Below are 21362 nucleotides of genomic sequence, written 5' to 3'. Positions count from 1 at the left end.
GATCTAGGGGACCTTCTCTAAAGGTTAATTTAAAATCATGTCCCTTAAGGTGTCTGGACTGGGCCAAAGAAAAATCTGTGATGTGAAAAGATATTCTCCAACATAACAATTATTTCCCATTTTCAACTGCAGAAAACGAATGTGTTTAAGCAATTAGCATGCTAAGCAATTATTAAACGGAAGAACTGATCACAGAAATATTCTAAAGCATATATAGAACACAGTTGTTTTATTTTATCCTTGAGCTTCATTGGGAGCACTCAGATCCAAAGTCACAGTTATCTTCTTGGAGTTAACAAGTAACTCAACTTCAAACACGGGGCTCATTTATTTTTAAAATTTATGCCTGTATTTCATCCAGTATTCATAATGAAGTCTTTCAATAATGAATTACAATACAAATGAAGGGGGAGAGCTGATAAATTTTTCAGCGCGCATTTAATTCACTATTACATAAATAAATTTATCACTGCAATCATTCCCAAGCAATGCTTAAACTATAAATACGAGCCCAGTTAATTTTTTCTAAAACATCCAAAGTCTCAATCAGCACGAGCCGTTTCATGCAATTGCTCTGCCGACTCGCGACCGCGGTGCTTAGGTGGAGAGTGCAGGTTGCCATTGGAGACGCAGGAAAGGAATACGGCGCTTGATTAAATGAGCTTCTCGGCTACTACAGAATCAGCTGTGTGCTTTTGCTACCCTAAGTGTCTGAGCTTTGTCACGGCGGCCATTTATAACAGGGACCCGAACGGCATCCCTTGTACAGTGAGGAATTGAACATCACATGCCAAGCAAACGAGACTGCTAAAGATACAGCATCCTGTCCACCTGCTTTTAGCTAATAGAACAGGGGTCATCTGTGCTGGGCTTCACGTCGCCTTCCAGCAATAGATTCATCACCGCCTTTGTCAAATAGCTGCAAGTCCCTCTCTTTCCCAGCGGAGGAGTGTTGTAAAAGGGAGTCATGTCATCCTGCATAAGATAAACACAGTTTGATCTCAGTCACAATGCTGATGGGTAACAATCAGACACAACTGAAGACAAGGAGGGAGCCACAGATGGAAAAGCAGGGTGGTGATGAAGAGGGCACTTCACACACTTGACATTCTCTGTCATGCAGTCTGATAAATATTTTGGATTCCAACCAAATAGCAAATGGGGAACTGGGAGGGAGACAGTGGGAACAAGGAAGCTTCTTAACAGCAACAGAGGCAGACAAAAAAAATAAATCTGATATGCATTGTCTCAAACACTGTGAGTCAGAGATCTCATGCTGCTTCAGAACATCAGCTTTAGGCCGTGGGAAGGCAGCCACAGATCATACCGTAGTCTTTCAGTGAGTCACCACTTCATTGGTGCCAAAGGTACAGAGCTCATCAAGCTGCAGGCTCACCTTTTGCAAGAAGCAATTGTCCCCAAGCAAGGAGATGAGTGGCGGAGGAGGCATGGTCATGGTTGTGTGCCCTGTAGTGATAGTGAACCTTCCCCCTGGGCTCAATGGAGAAGCCCGTGGCTTTCGAGGGCATGGATAGCACAGCAGAGCTCCTGTGGGCTACAGATGCAAGTGGCGGCAGGGGAAGGAGGGAGAGGGTGGAGCAGATGGGCAGTGATGGGACAGTGGTAGCAGGAGGAGCAGACAACCAGCAGAAGGGAGGTGGGAACGGGGGAGGGAAAATTTGAAAAAAGAAATGTGCAAGATTGTAGGTGTCTGTTTCATCTGGTGCCCATTCCATGATTATGTACTTTCACAAACACTTTGGGTGGAGCATTGGATTTCAGCCACCCGTCTGTGAACTACACAATTCCTTGATTTGCTTCCTGTAGGAGTGTGGCATGAAGGTTGACTCAGCTTTGCTCGTTAGGAAGAAAAGTTCTATTCTTTTCTTCCTTGCCCAGCAATAAAAGCCTCTGTAGAGTATCAGGTGAGGACCAGAAAGACCTAGGTTCAAATCCCCAATTCAGACACAGAACTATGTGGTTACTCCTTGGGTCAATCAGTGTCTCCAGGCTTAGCACAGCACACAGAGCTGCTGTGGAATGAAAGTGTCTGTGGAGGAAGAAGAGGCAGGAACAACACCCCCAGCTCCTTGGAAGAATGGTGTGATAGAAACATGAGAAATAAAATTGCATGTGAGATAAACAGTTGCTTGCTCTGCCATTTAGATACGAGGCAGCCACCTTTACTAATATATGTAAGAATATATGGCGATATAGCTCCATGTTCTAAAATACAGTGATTTAGAACCTATGACCACAGATGCCCCATTCCTTTTCTAAAAAAACGATATGGGAAGAAACAACCCATCTCACACATTTGTATTTAGAAGCATGCAGAATGTCATCAATATGATGGTTTAGAACAGTGACGGCCAAACTTGGCCCGCCAGCTGTATTGGGACTACAACTCCCATCATCGCTAGCTAACAGGACCAGTGGTCAGGGATGATGGGAATTGTAGCCGCACAACAGCTGGAGGGCCAAGTTTGGCCATCACTGCTTTAGAAGGAACAATTTTGGAAGCTACTGTTTTACAGAAACAGAGACAAAGGTTGTGTGGGCAGGTGTGGATAAACCAGGAATAATTTTCAAGCGTGGATTTTGATCTGAGCCAGAGAGGAAAAGGTTCTGATGATGCTCGCCTATTCTTTAAGACAAGCCCCTGAAGCTGATATGTGGGCCAAAGTGCAGCAAACTTTGCCAACACCTCTGGCAAAAAGAGGCTCAGAGCTGTGCATGCCTGCGCAAACATTATTTCTTTCCTGAGGATCCCCATAAAGAAGTTGCTATTCATCAATCTCATACAGTAAGGGTGAGGAGAGCCATCCTAGCACAAGGTTACAGTGGAATCATTGTGAATATGAGATTGTTTAGAATTTTAACAAAATTTGCTCCTGTGAAGACTGCGGGACACCTCACAAACCAAATGGAAAAAAACACTGGCCTTGTGGATTAATCAATCCTAGTAAGAAACAAGAGCAAAAGAGGCATTAGGCCAGTTGTAGCCAAACCTGGCCCTCCAGCTGTTTTGGGACTACAGTTCCCATCATCCCTGACCACTGGTCTTGTTAGCTACGGATGATGTGAGTTGTAGTCCCAATATAGCTGGAAGGCCAAGTTTGGCCACCACTGCATTAGGCTTTGGCATGAGATTTGTACTGACTTGTTTCTCGGTGCCCTTGAGCTTGTTCTGGTCCTTCTGGAAATCATGAAATGCTTCTTTCACCAGTCCGTCCAAGTCCACTTTATCCTGAAACTCTAATTCAGGGTTTCTTTCCAGAATAACGGAGACAACCATCAACAACTAAAGAATAAAATAAAAGCAAACGATTTAGACACACTACTTTCCCTTTCAAGGGCAGTTTAAAATCTGGGTAGTTTCAAGCCACGAAGTAAAATGGGAAATTAGACATGACTAAAAACATACATAAAATATACCCAACACTTAGACATTTATGGTGGAGGCATACTCAAAAAATCATTACAATAGCCCCATTCATATATTATGTACATTTAGGGTGCTCAAGCCTTGAAGAAAGAACTGTGCATCCCTGCTCCCAACACTTGTGAGCTGAGCATGGACATCCGAAGAAGAACCCCTAGAAATGAGCAGCTGTCCACACACAGCAGTTCCTCTCCATATGTCCGTGTGTTGGAGAAGAGTTAGCTTAGGCATGCAGGATTGAGGGTGGAGCCAGCAATACAACCTAGTCTTTCAATGCATGAGTGCCCCACTAGTATTTAATGTGTGAAAAGAGATAATGATCTGAAGTAGAAATAATAATAGCCAGATGTTGGATAAGAGTTGTAATTACTGGTAAAGATAAACATCCATGGATTTGAAATACAGTGACGAAAGAAAAAGCCATTTGAAATATTTGTGGCACCTTTTCTGTTCTGCCTTCCTTTCCACTTACTCATATAAAACTCTCTGTTCCTCTCCCCGCCCCAAACTTAAACTTCATGGAAAGCAAATAATTTTCTTTTGACACATAACATAATGTTTAGTCTTGCAGCTGACAAAGCTGAACTTAGTTTTTATTTTGCTATTTTCAAATAATGCAAGAAACAACACTTGGTGGTGGCAGTGGGAATCCTTAAAGATCTCTTTCCTGGGAACTGAATACAGTGGGACCTCGGGTTAAGTACTTAATTCATTCTGGAGATCTGTCTTAACCTGAAGCACCACTTTAGCTAATGGGGCCTCCTGCTGCTGCTGTACCGCCGAATCACAATTTCTGTTCTCATCCTGAAGCAAAGTTCTTAACCCGAGGTACTATTTCTGGGTTAGCGGAGTCTGTAACCTGAAGCGTATGTAACCTGAAGCGTATGTAACCCGAGGTACCACTGTAATCAGCAAACAGTGGTCACCATCTAGAGAACTGGTTCTGAGTGATCCCTGGAGTTTTGTGCACAACGTGCAGAACCTGAGGCTTCTTCTTTTTAACATCAGTTGTCTCCACCATCACTCCACATAAACTGCATCACAAATTGGCACTTCAAAGATAATAAATAAAACCACTGGGTGTGGAATACAAAACCAAGGAAGCTGCCTCCCACCGAGTCAGACCATTGGTCCCAGTACTGTCTACACCAGGGTTTCCCAAACTTGGGACTCCAGCTGTTTTTGGACTACAACTCCCATCATCCCTAGCCAGCAGGACCAGTGGTCAGGGATGATGGGAATTGTAGTCCAAAAACAACAAATGGAGACCCAAATTTGGGAAACCCTGGTCTACACTGACAGGCGGTGATACTCCAGGATTTCAGGCAGGGGTCTTTCCCAAACCTATCTGTAAACACCAGGGATTGAACCTGGGATGTTCTGCATGCAGAGAAGATGCCCCGTCCATGAGCTGTAGCCCTTCCCTGCTGTGCAGCACTAGGCAACTGTTAGCTACCATTCAATATATTTCTGAGGACCACTGAAAGTTGAGAAGCATTGTTGTCCATCAGGAGGATAAAGCAATCAATGACCACTGGCCATGCTGGCTATGCTCTACCTCACCTGTCAGAGGCTGTGTGCTCCTGGATACAAGTTGCTGGGAATCACTAATGGGTACAGTGCTGTTACACTTCAGTTCTGGTTTTTGGGGTTTCTATAGGCATCTATAGAACAGGATGCTGGACTAGATGGGCCTTTGGCCTGAGCCATCAGGGCTATTCTTACATCACCAAGACAGTTGTTATTACTTATTCTAATTATGATGTCAGGAGACTACAGGACAAGATTGAGAAAAGACTGAGACAGTGTCATTTTCTTTGAAAGTCTTTCATGGCTTAAGTCCCTGAACACATTCATTCACTCGCTGCTTTTTAAAAATGTAAGATGAAACAACTAATTCATATCTCTCATCATCATATGGTACAAACCTCTACAATGATTTGCCTGTATTCAGGCTGATCAATACTCTTTAACATGTCCTCAACCAGAAGGGAAAAGTTCATTTCATACATGGTCATGTCTGACAATGTTGGTTGCTGTAAAACAAACAAACAAAAGCAGATGCTTAAGTGAACTTTAATAGCAATATCAGTCAATTTCTAGAAAGCAGAAAGCATTTGGCAAATATGTTGTTTGATAACTGAAAACAAGCACATGCCCTATTTCTTCAAGGTGGTGAGTGGGTTATTTGAACCAATTATAGGTGTCATCTGCCTGGGTAAGATTAAGCTCCTTTCAGAACAAGGAATTATTTTAACGCACAAGTCTGACACATCCAAGGTTCTTCTGGTACTGAAGAGCCAAGAAATCAACAATTAATTCCACTTCTCTTTGGAATTTGTAGACTGTCTTATGCATTTATGCAAGGCTTTGCCAATTTAAAGTGCTTTGCACTACAAAACTACCAACCAGCTCACCAATACTCCCGTTTTACACATAAGGAACCAAGGCTCAAAATTGAGCCTAAGTTCAGAACAAAGGGGACGGAGAAACTTGAAAATCTTGGACATACCCATTAACAGCGAGGGATACACTACAAGGGATGAATGCATATAGGTGACACCTCCACGATCAATAGAACTTGATTGGATAGGAACTCTGTGCCCAGTACCAAGGCAGTTGGACTACATGGGACTTTGACTTAATCCAGCAGGCTCTGTTGTCCTTGTGTCCAGACTAGCATGACAGCATCCATGGGGAGGGGAGGAACTGAATTCTGGGACTCAGAGGCGCCAGGTCGCCCCCAAGATTGAGGGGGCCTGGCATGCATTGTGCGGGCAACAGAGGACAAGCGCTCTGGAGGAACTGGCCATTGGCTCTCCAAAACATGCAGGGCTGCCTCCAGATTGAGGAGACACAACCCCCTTAAAACAAATATTGAGGGGGCCAAGGTGCCTTCGGCCCCCTAAAGTTGGCACGCCTGCTGGGACTCAAGTTACAAGCCTAGCTTTTTTACCACTGGTGAACGTTTGCTTCCTCTCTGAGAACACAAAGTAAAGGTAAAGGGACCCCTGACCATTAGGTCCAGTCGTGGCCGACTCTGGGGTTGCGGCGCTCATCTCGCTTTATTGGCCGAGGGAGCCGGCGTACAGCTTCCGGGTCATGTGGCCAGCATGACTAAGCCGCTTCTGGCGAACCAGAGCAGCGCACGGAAACGCCGTTTACCTTCCCGCTGGAGTGCTACCTATTTATCTACTTGCACTTTGACATGCTTTCAAACTGCTAGGTTGGCAGGAGCAGGGACCGAGCAACGGGAGCTCACCCCATTGCGGGGATTCGAACCACCGACCTTCTGATCGGCAAGTCCTAAGCTCTGTGGTTTAACCCACAGCGCCACCGCGTCCCTGTCTGAGAAAACAAGGTAGTCATCTAAAAACAAAAGTGACTTCAGAGCCCCATGTGGGTGGTTTTACCTGTGGCAAAAAATTCCCTGCTACTATTAAACCGTTGGGTGTTCTCTCCAAGATTTGCCACACCCTGTCATAGAACCCACTGGGAGTTCGATTCAATGAACCATCAATCTGACGTCTGTTCAACCAGCATCTGAAAACAAAAAGAAGAAGAGGGAAAAGAAGAAAATGTGGATGAGCTCACAAAAGCAATCTGTTTCCAGATCAAAACAATGCTTGCTTTGTGGATTAATTAAGCCCAGTATGAAATAAAAGCAAAAAAATCAATCCATCAATAATGCAAAACACAGCATGCTGTGCTGCGTTTCTTGCTAAATGTTTCATACGGTTATTTTAATGAAAAGGACAAAAGTAGACTCTAATGAGAACAAAGCAAAATGCTCAGCCTCACAGTCATAGTGTTAAAGTTAAACGTGTGCCTTATTAATAGGTCTAAAGATTTTCAAAAAGTTAAATCTCTTTAAGTGGGAAAACAAAGGAAATCAACCAAATTAATCTCTTTGGGTCACAACCGAAAGTTAATCTACTAGAGGCAGTCAAAGCCTTCAAGCGAAAAAGCATCCTGGCTTTTCAGGTATTTTCAACATCTTGACACGTTTGAAAAATGTAAGCAAAGCTTGAGCCTGTAGTTCATCTCAACTGTCGCCCAGTGCCCTAGCATCATTTTAAAAAGTTATATTTCATTTAGGAAGTTACCATCACCTGTTCTCTTTTGCAACTAAAGATCCCAGGGCTCAGCCCAGCTAAGGTTAAAATAACAAGGCAATTTTGGGTGACTTTAGCCCTCCCCATGTCAAACTGCAACACAGCAACTGAGCTGGATCAGGGCCCACAGAAAACTTCATGTTGCTCTGCTTTTTATATGTTCTACTTTTATGTACATTACTTAGCTATGTTTCTCTATGTCCATGAGCTTTGCAAGAAGTGAGGCTGTCTGGAATGCTGCCTTCAGAGTGATGAAGAGCTCTGGATAATTAATTTGTTAAAGAGGAGCAGTAAATGACGATGATATTTTTTTAAAAAGCTACCAGCTTTCCTTATTTATTTTTTTTAAAAAATCATCCATTGCTGTGCTTGGGGGAAAGAAATCCTTTGGAGCAATTTAGCATTCTGCAGGCAGCAATCTGGACAAACCTCCCATATAAGAGGATGCCCCCTCCCAACACAAATAAGCACTGGAAAGAGTGAAGCTGCTAATGTTTAAAAATATATACAAGCAAGAATATACACCATGGCCACCTCTTAATTATTTAAGGAAAGAAAGATAAAGATACAAACCTCTCCACCCCCCAAAAATATGGCTTTTGAGATTTTTCCTGGCCTAGTATAGATATTACCTGATTATGGAGGATAGTGAATCCCTTTTACTTCCCCCACAAAAGCGCTTGGACCTGTTTGTTTACAACTGGCAAGCTTAATTCCCTCTGGAGGGGGCTCCGGAGTCCTTTGCCAAGAGGGAAAAAAGGTATAGCTATTTTTAGTTCCCCCTTAACAGGCATAGGCAAACTCGGCCCTCCAGATGTTTTGGGACTACAATTCCCATCATCCCTGCCCACTGGTCCTGTTAGCTAGGGATGATGGGCGTTGTAGTCTCAAAACATCTGGAGAGCAGTTTGCCTATGCCTGCCCTATAAGAACGAATGTTGTAAAAAAACAAACAAACAAAAACCACAGAGATACACAGCAAATCTTGAGGCCTGTGCACACCTCTTAGCTATTCATAAGTGTTTCAGAATGAACAGAGAAAGTATTATACAGACTGAAAGGCATTGTTTAGGGAAGTTTTTAATGTTTGATATTTTATCGTGTTTTTAATATTCTGTTGGGAGCCGCCCAGAGTGGCTGGGGCAACCCAGTCAGATGGGCGGCATACAAGTAATAAGTTGTTGTTGTTGGAAATTCTTTGTGAAACTGGCTTAAAATTTATCAATTTTCAGAAAGTAAAAAGATATAGGAAGGACGGTAGCTTAGTGGTACAGCACATGCTTTGAATGCAGAAAGTTCAAACTCAATTCCTGGCATCTCCAGGTGGTGTGAGAAAAGTTCCCTTGTCTGAAACTCTGATGGGCCACTGCCATTCCGTGCAGACAAGAGTGAGCTAGATGGACCAATGACATGGCTATTGGGTGGCATTTCAACTGAACCACATCTCACTATCAGAGCTTTTGTAAAAGAGCTGGAATGGAGATGAATGGAGAAAACCGCACATTTCAAGGGATTCATTGGGGAAGGGAGGAGGCGTTGCAAGTATCATATTAGGAAGACTGGTTTGTGTTATTGAGGTACTCATTCATTTTCATTTTAAACGTGCCTGTGGTGAACAGGTTCATATCATGCCCCTGCAAATCCCCAAAATGGTAGAGACAGGGAACAGCTGTCATATAACGAGAGTCCTGCAGCACCACAAGCACTAACAAATTTGTCACACTGCAACCTTCTGTAGATTAACAAACTTACACAGTGGCGTAGCGTGGGGGGTGCAGGGGGGCCGGGCGCAACATCTGGGGTTAGGGCAAATCCACAGGTTAGGGGGCGCAAATCCACGGGTTAGGGGGCGCAAATTACTTGGCTTGCCCCGGGTGCTGACAACCCACGCTACGCCACTGAACTTACAGTAGAACCTCTACTTACGACCACCTCTACTTGGGCCTGATCCAAGTTGCGACCGCGGTAAACCCGGAAGTAAATACCGAGTTTGCTGCGATTTGCACACGCTCAAAAGCAGCTTCTGCCATTTGCACACACACAGAAGCAGTTGCCTCTGTCTGCACATGCGCAGAAGCATGCTGCCGCCAAATGTGCCTGCGCACAACAATGCTTCTACCAGCAACCCGGATCGACTTACGGACGGACCTCCGGAACTGATTACGTCTGTAAGTAGAGGTTCCACTGTACTAGTTTTTTGGGTCTACAATACCCTGTTGTTTTTGTTGCAACAGACTAACATAGCCATCTCCCTGGAAGTTGCAATACAAGAAGGAATCCCAACTCTACGCAATCAAGGGCAGGAATCTTCTGAAAGTCTGGCTGTCACTGGGCTATAGTTGGAAAAGGAAATAAGCTAACTGGATTTTTAAATTATGCAAAGTGCTTTTTGCCTGCTTAAGGCAAGAGTATCTCATTGGAACTGTTCTTCCCTTTGAAGATCTCTATGTAGCCAAAGAGAGAGAGAGTAATGTTGCTGATGCTGTGCTGAAGTTTGATTTCATAAAGAGATAAGCTAAGAGCTTAGGAGAGCAGCTTTTCTGAGAACTCCATCTTCACACGTAGAAGGTGGCTAAGAGAAAGGAAGCAACTCATTTACCAGGTTTCTCATATTCCCCATTTCAAAAGATAATGCTGTATTATCAATATTTGCAGAGCTTCCTGCAAAGAGAAAATTAAACACCACCTTTTGGAGGCAAGAAAGGTGTTGATATTACATTCACGTAGATGTGCTTGGCAGATAAGTTGTTGCTCCAAATGTTCAGAGTTATTTTAAAAGTACTGTATCACTTTGTACACAAAAGCACCAAATCCAAATTAGTGGTAGATGATGCTGTCGGAAGAATAACAAGAAAATGGGTCCAGGCAGCCTGTTGAAAAGTTTGGCAATACTTTAAAAATCCTGGTTTAGGGATTCTATTTCTGTAACGATTCAGCCTTTCTTTTGTGATGGTTTTGAGTTCACGGCCCCCAACCAAGGGAGCCCCATATACATGTGCAAGTCACAAGAGCAGAAAGGGCACTTTCTGACTTTCCCAAACAGTAACAGCTTACAACCACTTTCACTCCCAATACCTAACGACAGATGGAGAAATATGTAAAATCTCCTTGTGATGCAGCATATAGACCAAGCAAAGACATCTTCCTCAGCATAGTACATCAGTAAATTAGCCTAATTTCTTTCCACTAAACTTTACATGTTTAACAAAATGAATCTTGGCATGTTATCCAGTGCTTTCCTACCACTTTGGGTTTCAATGCTGTTCCAGGCGTAAAGAGACTGGAGCCCCCCTGTAAAATACCAGTGGTCTTGAACCAAACAATCTGGCCTTGACACTCTGTGTTGGGAGTCTGCCATTGTCATCATACTGGAGTGGCATATTTACAGAACTGGCACACTTCAGGAAGACAACACGGTTGTGTCTTGAGCCTGCTGACAATGTTTAATGACAACCCAGAGGAAAGGGGTCAGCGATCAGCAGCTAAATCCTGCTCTGGCTGAAACAAACTTCTTAAGTAACTGGCCTCTGGGTTACGTTGGCTTCCTTCCCGGTGTCAAACTAGGTAAGGGAAACCCTACACACCAGATGCTGGCAGCCACTGCCAAGTGAGGTATCAAAATCTGATGAGAGAGCAAAGCTCTCTGCACAGCAATAAAGAGAGCGGATAGACTCACCCATGTCTGTCTTTGCTTTTTTTGGCTTCAAAATAAGATAAAATAACGTACTGTGGGGGAAAGAACCATTTGCAAAGGGGAGGGGGGAGGAAAATAAGAGAAAACACTGTTTGTGCAATCAATCAGCAAGGAATGCCAGCATGAGATGTGCTGCGAGAGAGAGCTCCTTACCTCCCTTGCTGCTGAGGCTGAAGAATATCCAAGAGAAGTTGCTTCACCTCACTGGGTGACAGCTGGTATAAATCCATGGGGGGCATCTCCCCTGCACGGATCTTCAGTTCATACTTCATGGCATGCACAATCCATCTGAAGAATGAAAACATCAGTTAACTCAATCTTTGTTTTTTAAAGATCCAAGAGGAAACCGGGGGTGGGGGGTGGACCTGTGAAGCTGAAGTTTCCCCAATCAAGAAAGGTAGCAGGAGAAAATCTGAGGTGGATGGAACATATTAAGGTCTACACAACCTGTAGCCTGTCAAGCTGAGCACAGCCAATGTACTGCAGAGGAAACGCCAAAACAATGTAATAAAAAGGCATTTGATTGTGTGTTGTTTTGAGGATTTAAAGCCAACAACAAGAATGACTGAATACAGTGGTACCTCAGGTTACATACGCTTCAGGTTACATACGCTTCAGGTTACAGACTCCGCTAACCCGGAAATATTGCTTCAGGTTAAGAACTTTGCTTCAGGATGAGAACAGAAATTGTGCTCCCGGCAGCGTGGCAGCAGCAGGAGGCCCCATTAGCTGAAGTGGCGTTTCAGGTTAAGAACAGTTTCAGGTTAAGTACGGACCTCCAGAACAAATTAAGTACTTAACCCGAGGTACCACTGTACCAATCATATTCACTTGATTTCAGTTCTTGACCAGAGATGACAATGCAAACAATGGCAATTTCCGCTTCCTTTTCTGTAGGACTTCTCCAGCATCCCAAACTTTGAGTACTGAGGCTGTCTTCATGTAGCTGCCTGAATACAGTTGTTGAAGGATGGGTGCCAAAGGACGTCCAGCTATTTACGGTGGGTGGAGGGGGAGTCTGTTTATTATGATTTGATTCTGCACTTAGTTATTCCCAGTTTCTTTAGTAGTCCCATCAGTTTGGATGGAGGGAAGGACTGTGTTCTTCACCTTTCCTGCAAATGATTGATTCATCTGGGGTGCAGGATGTGGAAGGGTTGCCCAATGCATCTTACCCAAATGCTTCCTCAGTTGCCAGTTGCTGGAGAGAGCACTCTCATAAGATGCAGTTCTCCCAGGTGATAGAGAGGATTGGCCAAGGAAGCAGCTGAAGTCTTGGGTAGGCGCATCAAGCCAAGCCTTCCAGTGCTGCATTTGGCAACAGTGACTGCTCTTGGTGAACAACACCTCCAGAGTGTCCCCTGGCACACCATCTATTGCAGCCTCTACCCCACCCAACCCCTAAACATCTACTAGCTAGTACAGAAGCCAAGAGGAACAGCTTGAAGGGTGCAATGGGTTTTTAAAAGCTAGACAGATTTCAGGAACTAATCTTCGAGATGTGTCATTTTAATAGCAGCTTTTAAGCTTGTTCTCTAAGAAAAGAAAAGAAAAACTTATACAAATTCTCTTGTGCCCCAAGGCACAGATAAATGCTCTGGAAGGTCTACTCTGCGAGGGTACAGCTGAAAAGTCTGATAACATGAAATGTGGCCAGCCATCTTTTGCACAATTCTCTGAAAAGCCGTAAACGGCAAACAGAATGTACTGTTTACTTCGAATGCTTAATGGGCTATTCAAATTGCTTCCAAAAGCTGGCGCCTCGCCTTTAAAAGACAACACCATTTAGATGAAAATGAACTTGTCTGCTCAGTGGAGCTAATCTGGACCAAGTCACCTCACCCCGCTTTACCAAATAATCATTTAAATTAGAAGTTTTGTTTACTGTTTAATTAGCCTCAACAGACATCTTAGAAATACATATTTTTTTTTGGGGGGGGGGGGAAGCATTGACATTCCCATGTGTGCGTCTGTGGCTAAATGGCAAAATGCCACTCTAGCGTCAACCAAAGCACATCTCAGGCACACAATGTTTTATATTAACTGTGCTTTGTTACTGATTAAGATTCTGGAATTATCTCAGAATAAATTGCAATTGGGGTGAGAATGTGGGAAAGCTCTCCCTTCTCTTTAAAACTTATGGTTAAAGTAAATATTTGTACTATAGTTACTGCATTACAAAAGAGAATAGTTAATAATGTATTTGTAGGGAAGACATAACCTGTGCTAATTGTTGCTTCTTAAATGACACAAATACTGTATCATTTAATACTTGTAAATACTTGTAAAGCCCTGAATGGCTTGAAGTGTTCCCTCCCTCCCACATTTCCATACCTACCCAGACTATAAGGTCAGATTCTAAGGCCCTTCCCTGTGTGAGGGCCTATTCAGTGCTGGCTCCCATGTTGTAGAGCACCCTCCTCAGAGAGGCTGGCCTGGCATTTACGTCACAATTTTTTGCAGCACCAGGTGATTTAATCTCATCATTTAAACTTTGCAAATGTGTTGGTACTTTTAGACATTTGCACTGCTGCTGATAGGTTTGTTCTATCCCTGTTTTTATTTGTTTTAGATATGCTACTATGCTTTAGTCTCATATTCTTATTTTTAAAAAACCTGTATTTTGAAGACAACTAAGAGACTATCATTTTGGGGGTAGTAGTAAATAAATGAACGAATGAAAATAAAATTAAAAAACCGCATAGAACAATTTTTCACACTATGTACTAAAAAAGTAGCAGTTGCTTTAGCAAGCACCGTGATAAAGAAGAAGTGAAAGCTGGTGGAGTACTTGGACAGAAATAGTTTGGAAAGATGGGGTGCTTAACCTGAAGCAGCTATAAAATAGGAGGGGATATACATACATTTAGAATTAATACAATAGCCATACATGCGTGTGTGTGTGTGTGTGTACACACACACACACACACACACACAGAGAGAGAGAGAGAGAGAGAGAGAGAGAGAGAGAGAGAGAGAGAGGAGATACCCCCAAATACACACTCAGTTCAGGAGTTTGCTTTCAGTAGCAGAACTGAGTGCTCAGTCCTTTCACCTTCAAATCTGCACCTGCTTTTCCTCCAAGCTTTCTTTGCTTTCAGCAGACTAATCCTGGAGTGGGGAGGGCAGGCACTCTTTCAGATGCTGCTGTTGTTAAAACTGGGAATCAAAGACCCTTTCACTTCCACTACAAATCACCCAGAGATCTACCACTAGATCCCAAGTCTACCTTCTGCCTGCAACTGCTTTAACTGAGTGTCAAATCCAGCTGAGAAATGAGGGAAACCGTTTGCTATTAAGAGTGTATTTAGGTTTTCAATCATATACAAAGTGCCAAATAGTGACAAGGTTATTCTTGCGGGTAGCACTAAACCTCCTCCATCTCTCTCCCCTGACACTCTTCCCACCCTCAGGCTGTCTCCTACTTATTTACTAGTAATAGTTGACTGCTCTGGAAATATTAAAAAGGACAAATCAAACACAACAATGAGAAAAGCTAATAGAAAGAACGGAAAGGGGAGCATCTACAGCCTGTGGATGTTTCCTGATCAATGGCACCTCAGTTGCCAAATAACATGATCAAGGGGCACAATGAAGGCAGTTTTGGCTCCAGAGACCAGAGATGTGTCAAAGGTTAACATGCAGATCTACTGAAGTAGCAGCATCCAACTAAGAGAAGAAGGATGCAGTGAGGAGACACCATTCCCAGCCTCAGTTACTATTCTGGTCTCTCTCCCTCCACCAGCCCTCCATAGAAAGCAGCTCTGATACAATACTGGAGAACATTGCTTGGAGAAACAGCCTGAAGGACACACACACAGATGCTGTTAATTCACCAAGAGATAGGCATCCAATTGACTGATGTATCCTCCACCTGCTCATATGAGATGTTCTAGTAATGCAAAGCAGCAGATGAAAAATGCCACGTACGCGCCCCTTCCAAATCTTTAGAGGCATGGCCTGCAAAAACCTGACTGACAGCGCCTGGGTAGTAAACATTTGATTGGAGGTGTTTACGGTAATGGGGCTGTCAGGGTCTGGATCTATTTCAGCATGAAAGCTGGCACACAAATCAATAATGAGGTACCAAATCTAATCATTATCAAGCCAGAATACTATTTCTGGGAGAAGGTTAATTTTGTTCACTGGAGTGGATGATAAAGGTGAAATAAAGGAAACTGAATGTATGGAATTAACCTTGGAAGAAGCAAGGAGACTGGTTTTCTCTTTCTGACACACACACACACACACACACACACACACACACACACACACTATTTAAATGGACAAGAGAAGCTAATGAAGGCTGCATAAAAATCTTGTTATATGTTAAGATCCTGCCTGTCTTCCACCATTGAACTTCAGAGGGCTTCTTTCCCATCCAGGTGCTGACCAGATCTAGCTCTGCTTAGCATCCTCAAGGCGGCTGTATTATGCATCCTCACACCACACCTGTTGATCTCTCTGATGCCAGACTGGCTCCCTCCTTGTCCTTATATTAGATCAATATTTCAGCTACCCATTTAGTAGTTCCATTGAATCATATGCTGCCCCGACTGCGGTGTGCCTCTTTAAAGAAGTCCCACTATCAAGTTCTAAAGAACAGAGGTAGCTAAAGTAAAATTGCAGAGGCAGTGAAACTAAAACCCAGATGAGCTCAGAATGCTCCCTGCAAACTGAAGAGTTAGCTAGGCCACCACTGCATCACACTCCTAATTAACACCCAAGCAAGCACTCAGCATCTAAAAGCAGCTAAGTGGCTTGTAAAAGGGAAAGGAGTATGCCCCTTAACAGCAACTAATTAACCTGCACAGGAGGAGGAGGAGGTACACAACCCATACAAGGTGAAACGATTTCCAGAGGGGTAGCCATCTTAATTTGTTGTAACAAAAACAACTAAGATGCATGAAGTGTTATTATTTCCTTCTGGCCTCACTGCTTATGTTTCCTCAAATCTACTCCTGCCAACTTAGGATAACGCTTCTTGCATCTGCTGAGGTAGACTCAGCTGTCCTTCATGGAGTAGCTTATGCCCTTGGGTAGCCAATATGTTGCCCTCCAGATGCTGTAGGCATTCTCCCAGACCAGCCCTCAGGCACACCGGGACTGATGGGAGTTGTCGTTAAAGGCACCTGGAGGTACCACGAGGGCTACCCCTGGCTTATGCCACAATGAATTTGTTAAGACTGTCCCCAAACTTTTTGTTTTCTTGCACATAGTGAAATTACCTATCACAACAACAGAGGAAGTATGGAGGATTTATGCAAACTCCTACTTCCCAAAGCAGCATGGCTAGAAACATAATCCCCAATGCCTTTGAACAACTACCTTGAGTTGTTCAAATCCACACAATCCACCTGGGCCATATTGACTTGTACTAATTCTATTTTGGTGCTGGGTAACAATGAGTGAAGGAACTCAGACCCAGTCGTTGACATATTTTACTGAATGACGATATACAATGGAATTTGACAACAAGCTGATTTTTTTAGAGAGGATGGATTACATTTTTTTTTAAGAACTAGTTATAGCAGAACCAAAATATTCTTGGTTGTGTGCCGGAAAGGCACAATACACCTGTTGTACAAAAATTAAAAGGTGGCGGCATTTATTAAAAGACTATTTTCTTCTCCAGTAGAGAAACAACCAAAGACATAGATTACAATTAAGAATGTAATGCATCCTGTTTTTGTTGTTGTTAATGGGGAAGTATTTTAAAATGTAACACTATTTAGCCTTTTATTTATATCAGGTTTAAGAGGGAAAGGTGGCATTTTAGAAAAAACTGAACTTTTTTTTTGGTGTGTGTGTGTGTGTTATGGAATAAGGTAGGCACATAAACTGATTGCATGAAGTCTAAGAAAGCTTCAGCAGCGAGGTGTGGAATCAGAAGAAGAAACTGGTATTGGATGGAAACAAATTTAAATTCAGTCTGAGAAGGCAAAGTAGCAATAAGGCAGAGATATCCAAGGGAATAAAACATAGCACCATAAAAGCCTGGAAAAAGCCAACTTCCCTTTAAAGCTTTGTTTAGGGCCATGTAAAATGACACATCAATGCACTGCCGCAACTGGGCTGCTCACATCGTGAGCTGCTTGCTCTTTGGATCAGTCACGCACACAAACATCTTCCTCCAGCTTGAATGCAGAAATCTGTGGCACTGAAAGTGTTACAGCAATAATAAATCCTGCTAGATAGCCAAAAGCTAAGCTCTGAGAGGCTGAAGGAGCGAAAAAGGCAATCCACAAATCACTCAGTCGGCTTACTCCCACTGAAGCCAATGGGGAGGCACCAGTTTAAGCACACGTGCATTGCCTTAAGTGGCATGTGAGTTATGGGCTCTGTATGAAATGGAACTGAGTTGAGCATCCCATTTCTAACTGCTATGGCAACTAATTTTGATCAAACGATGAAAGCTGATAGAGGAGATGCATTGTCTTAGGTTTCTGCTACCTCCAGGCAAATGGAATAGCTAGATCCAGACCCCAGGTATGCCATCCATAATTTATTGCTGTGTATTGTGTTTTCGATGCTCCAGCACAGAGTTGCGACAGCTTAACAATCTAAAGTGCCATTGGGAAAACAGCATAAGCACAACACTAGATGAGAGCATAAATTACACAGGATTTGCCACAGGGAACATCCAATGACTTAGAAAATGCCTGCCAGGTATGTTTTGAGCTTTACCCACGAGCAAGAGGGGTTGCCTCCCTACCGCTAAGAAAATACTTTGATTGGCTGATTTATTTTTCTCCACATAGTTCAACCTGTAGACTCAAAACTTCTGCTGAAATTGCCCCATCCTTTGCCAGCTTAGGCATTAATCCTATACAGTATACAGACCATAGGTCAGTCGTAGAGAATCTATCTACTTTGCATGCAGAAAGTTCCAGGTTTAGTCCTTGGTATCTGGAGGGAAACCAACCTGAAACCTTGGAGAACTGCTGAGAACTCTGGAGAGCTGCTGCCAATCAGTGTAATACTGAGCTAGATGGACCAAAAGTCTGACTCAGTATAAGGTAGCATTCTGCATGCTTATGCATACAGTGGCTTGCGAACAAGTCTAACTGAACATAGCAGGAATTACTTCTGACTGGGCAAACAAAGATCAGCCAAAACAGATGGGGCTTTACAGAGATTTACAACAGGGCAAATCTGCACTGTATTTCACAACTGAGGGCCAGCTTCCCAAGATGCTTTTCTTCGTGTCTGTCTCCATGTCTGAACTTGACGCAGATTCTGCTGCTAAGGAGGATATAATTAGGGTTGTCATTCAATATAAGAAATTAGCCAAGTAACTGTATGTGTTTCAGTTTATTAATCTATTGATTAAACCTGCATAAATATGCATATCAAAACAATAGCTCTATAGAAAGTTTTCAAATTGTGGCAGCAAGTATCATTTTAGAAGAGATATTCCTTGTTCTCTCTCACACAGGAGAAATGCCCTTTTCAATATATCAGTCAATCCAAAACTTTTTTTAAAAAAATGATTGAGTGACTAATTGCAATGAGACACTTGGGAGGAAGTGAGCTGTATGGCATATTGGGCCTAAGTCATTTTATTTTACCTATTTTTAAATTTATATCCTGGTCGTCCTACCAAAGGAGCCCAGGATTGCAAACAAGAAGCAATAAAACAATAAAGAAATCTTAAAAGCAATTCCAGTATAGTAGGTGCAGAATGGGAAAAATCTCAACTGAATAGGCTTGTTGGAAGAAGACCATCTTCAGTAGGCACCCAAAAAGTCAACAGAGATGGCACCTGTGTAATATTTAAGGGGAGGGAATTATGAAGGGTAGGTGCCACTAAAGTCCTAATTCCTACACTGTGCAGAACCAACCTCTTGATAAGATGGTATCTACATGGGGTCCTCACCTGCAGAGCATATACTTAAGTATATAAGGGGTGAGATTACCTTTCAGGTATTTTAGAGTTTTAGAGGTTAGAGCCTACTCTTGGAAGAGAACTAGGAGTTGAGACAGACCATTGACATGTTGGTTTAATGTGCTCTAGCAGTCCAGCCAAGAAGGCAAGCAGACCCCCATGTCCTGGACCTTGATTCACTAACATTAATATTCTGAATTATTATTTCCTTCAAAGAGAGCAACCTGTCTGCTTTGTTGGTGTGCACACTTTAGAAGGCAGGCAAAGGCCAACTTGGTTCCTCAGATGATCATGAGAATAAAATTTGAAATTGGTTTACTAACCCCACTCGGATCTTCAGCATTCCATTAAAACATTCTGGGGAGTTGGAGATGATCCAGCCAATATGAATGACAAGTTCTTGCTGAAGAACAGCTTCTCTCTCATCCTGCAAATTACACTTGTTGTAGATGATGTCCTTAATTGCACCAGGAGACAAGGGATTAGATATAATTTCTTCTTCCTGGCCAAATGCCCCAAGAGTTACCTAGAGGAATATATTAGCAGCAATTAGAACTACAACCTGAAACAGGAAAGCAGTGAAAGAGTCCTGATTCATTATACCCCCTTGACTCAACTCTCCCTGTTTGCATCAATACTGGATAGAAGGGAGGATAATTAGCTGAGTTAAATTTAAAGCCGATGGGTAAAAGGGGGTTTACATGGCTTTGTTATTTTGTATTAAAACAGGCATTTGTAATGAAAAGAAGCATCATTCCAAAAGGCAAAATAATGACTTGGGAGAATGTGTGTTCAAGAAAGTGGCCCGATCTGCCCTGTTGATTCCTTATGATTAAAACTTGCCCGGTATAATAAAAGATAAAATTGTTCTAGTTCACTTCTAGGGGAGCAGGAGGGAAATTGTCTATGACCACCATTAGGTCTTCACAGTCATGGAATGCCTCCCTGGCAGCCTTCAAGGCCTTACTTTGCCGCAAATTCCAGTGGAAGGTGGGAAGAGGGGAAGAGGAGTTGAAGATGAAGGGTTAGGGAGGTACAAGTTCAGGTTGTTCTGGGAGTGGGGCGTGGCATGGATGGAACAGACTACAAACCAAGGGGTTCGGGTTGTTCAGGGGCTGGGGGCACATGGCATGGATGATGCAGATTTCAAACCAAGGGTTCAGATTGCTTGGAGGTGGGGGTCATGGCATGGCAGGCTACAAACCAAGGACTTAGGTTGTTCTTGGGGTGGGCATGGCATAGCTGGTGCAGGTATAAACCTAACTGCGATGCCGGATGCATAATCATGGACCCTTTGTGTTTAAAGCCCCCCGCCCCCTCCATATTTTCACTTCTGCATTTTAACACAGTGCTACAATGCCTAATGTTAGGTTGCTTAACAAGGCATCATGCTTCTATCTGTTTCTTCACATACAGACACACCCTTGGTGTCAGCAATGCTGCCCGTCCTTTTAACAATGATTCATGAGCTGTGAGATGACATTCTAACAAACCCCTTCATTTGGACATTCAAATTGCTACCCTGGTTTCTCTACAGTTATGACCATTATGTCTGCATCAGAGTCACCCAAGGTTCCTACTAAGCAGGCTTCACTTCTCACCAGGAACTGAAAGCAAAGAGTCCTACCATCTGTTCCCCTAACCATTGCTAAGGCTCAGGCAGCATTACTGACTCTTGGACCCCGAGAAAAAGAAAAAGGAAGCTCTCAGCCAAAGCAGACAACAACCAACCGTGCCAGCTCATGCTACATAAAAGCATAACATTTTAAAAAATGATTACACAGTGCACTTGTGATGGAAAAGCCCCCTATAAAACAACACTGCCTTCCTGTAGGGCAAGCGGCTGGGATTACAGCCACGGTTTTGTGAACAAGCATGCTCAAGTGTCAGTCCTTTTCCTTTGGTCTAGAAATCATTTGAGGTGCTTGTCAAAGGCAAATTCAATTCCTTGCCGAAACATCTACTTTCCCCCTTGTTTTTCATGGGTGATCCATACTTTTGGCATACTATAAACTCTGTAAAGTCTAGACTCTTCAAATTTATAAAGAATAATTGCTTGAAAACATTTTTAGCATATTAAGTAAAGTTGTAATATGCTTCAAGGAAGCACCTTCAAAGTACAGTACATGGCCTTGAGAGTCTTGTTAGCACTGGTGGAGGTTAAATTAAGCTCTTGAATTGGTTTGGCCCCTAAGAGGTTGATTGGACCAGCATGCCAGA

The 21362-nt window shown here is 43.1% G+C and overlaps 1 protein-coding gene across 11 annotated transcripts in view; it reads right to left on the bottom strand.

Annotated features, from left to right (window-relative positions):
• Nucleotides 1–214: 214 nt before the first annotated feature.
• PHKB (phosphorylase kinase regulatory subunit beta) overlaps nucleotides 215–21362 on the bottom strand; it is a 135751-nt gene continuing 114603 nt past the window's right edge. For all 11 annotated transcript variants that reach the window (XM_077931519.1, XM_077931513.1, XM_028740223.2 and 8 more), the window contains 6 exons: nucleotides 19466–19668; nucleotides 11408–11542; nucleotides 6859–6988; nucleotides 5374–5481; nucleotides 3164–3304; nucleotides 215–975 (listed from right to left, as the gene is read on the bottom strand). In XM_077931519.1, coding sequence (XP_077787645.1) covers nucleotides 838–975; nucleotides 3164–3304; nucleotides 5374–5481; nucleotides 6859–6988; nucleotides 11408–11542; nucleotides 19466–19668 — 855 coding nt within the window. In that variant the 3' untranslated portion in view covers nucleotides 215–837. The remainder of the gene's footprint in view (nucleotides 976–3163; nucleotides 3305–5373; nucleotides 5482–6858; nucleotides 6989–11407; nucleotides 11543–19465; nucleotides 19669–21362) is intronic.

This window comes from Podarcis muralis, chromosome 7 (assembly GCF_964188315.1).
Source record: "Podarcis muralis chromosome 7, rPodMur119.hap1.1, whole genome shotgun sequence".
NCBI classification, from domain to species: Eukaryota; Metazoa; Chordata; class Lepidosauria; order Squamata; family Lacertidae; genus Podarcis; species Podarcis muralis.
This window is presented reverse-complemented; position numbering and strand designations above follow the sequence as displayed.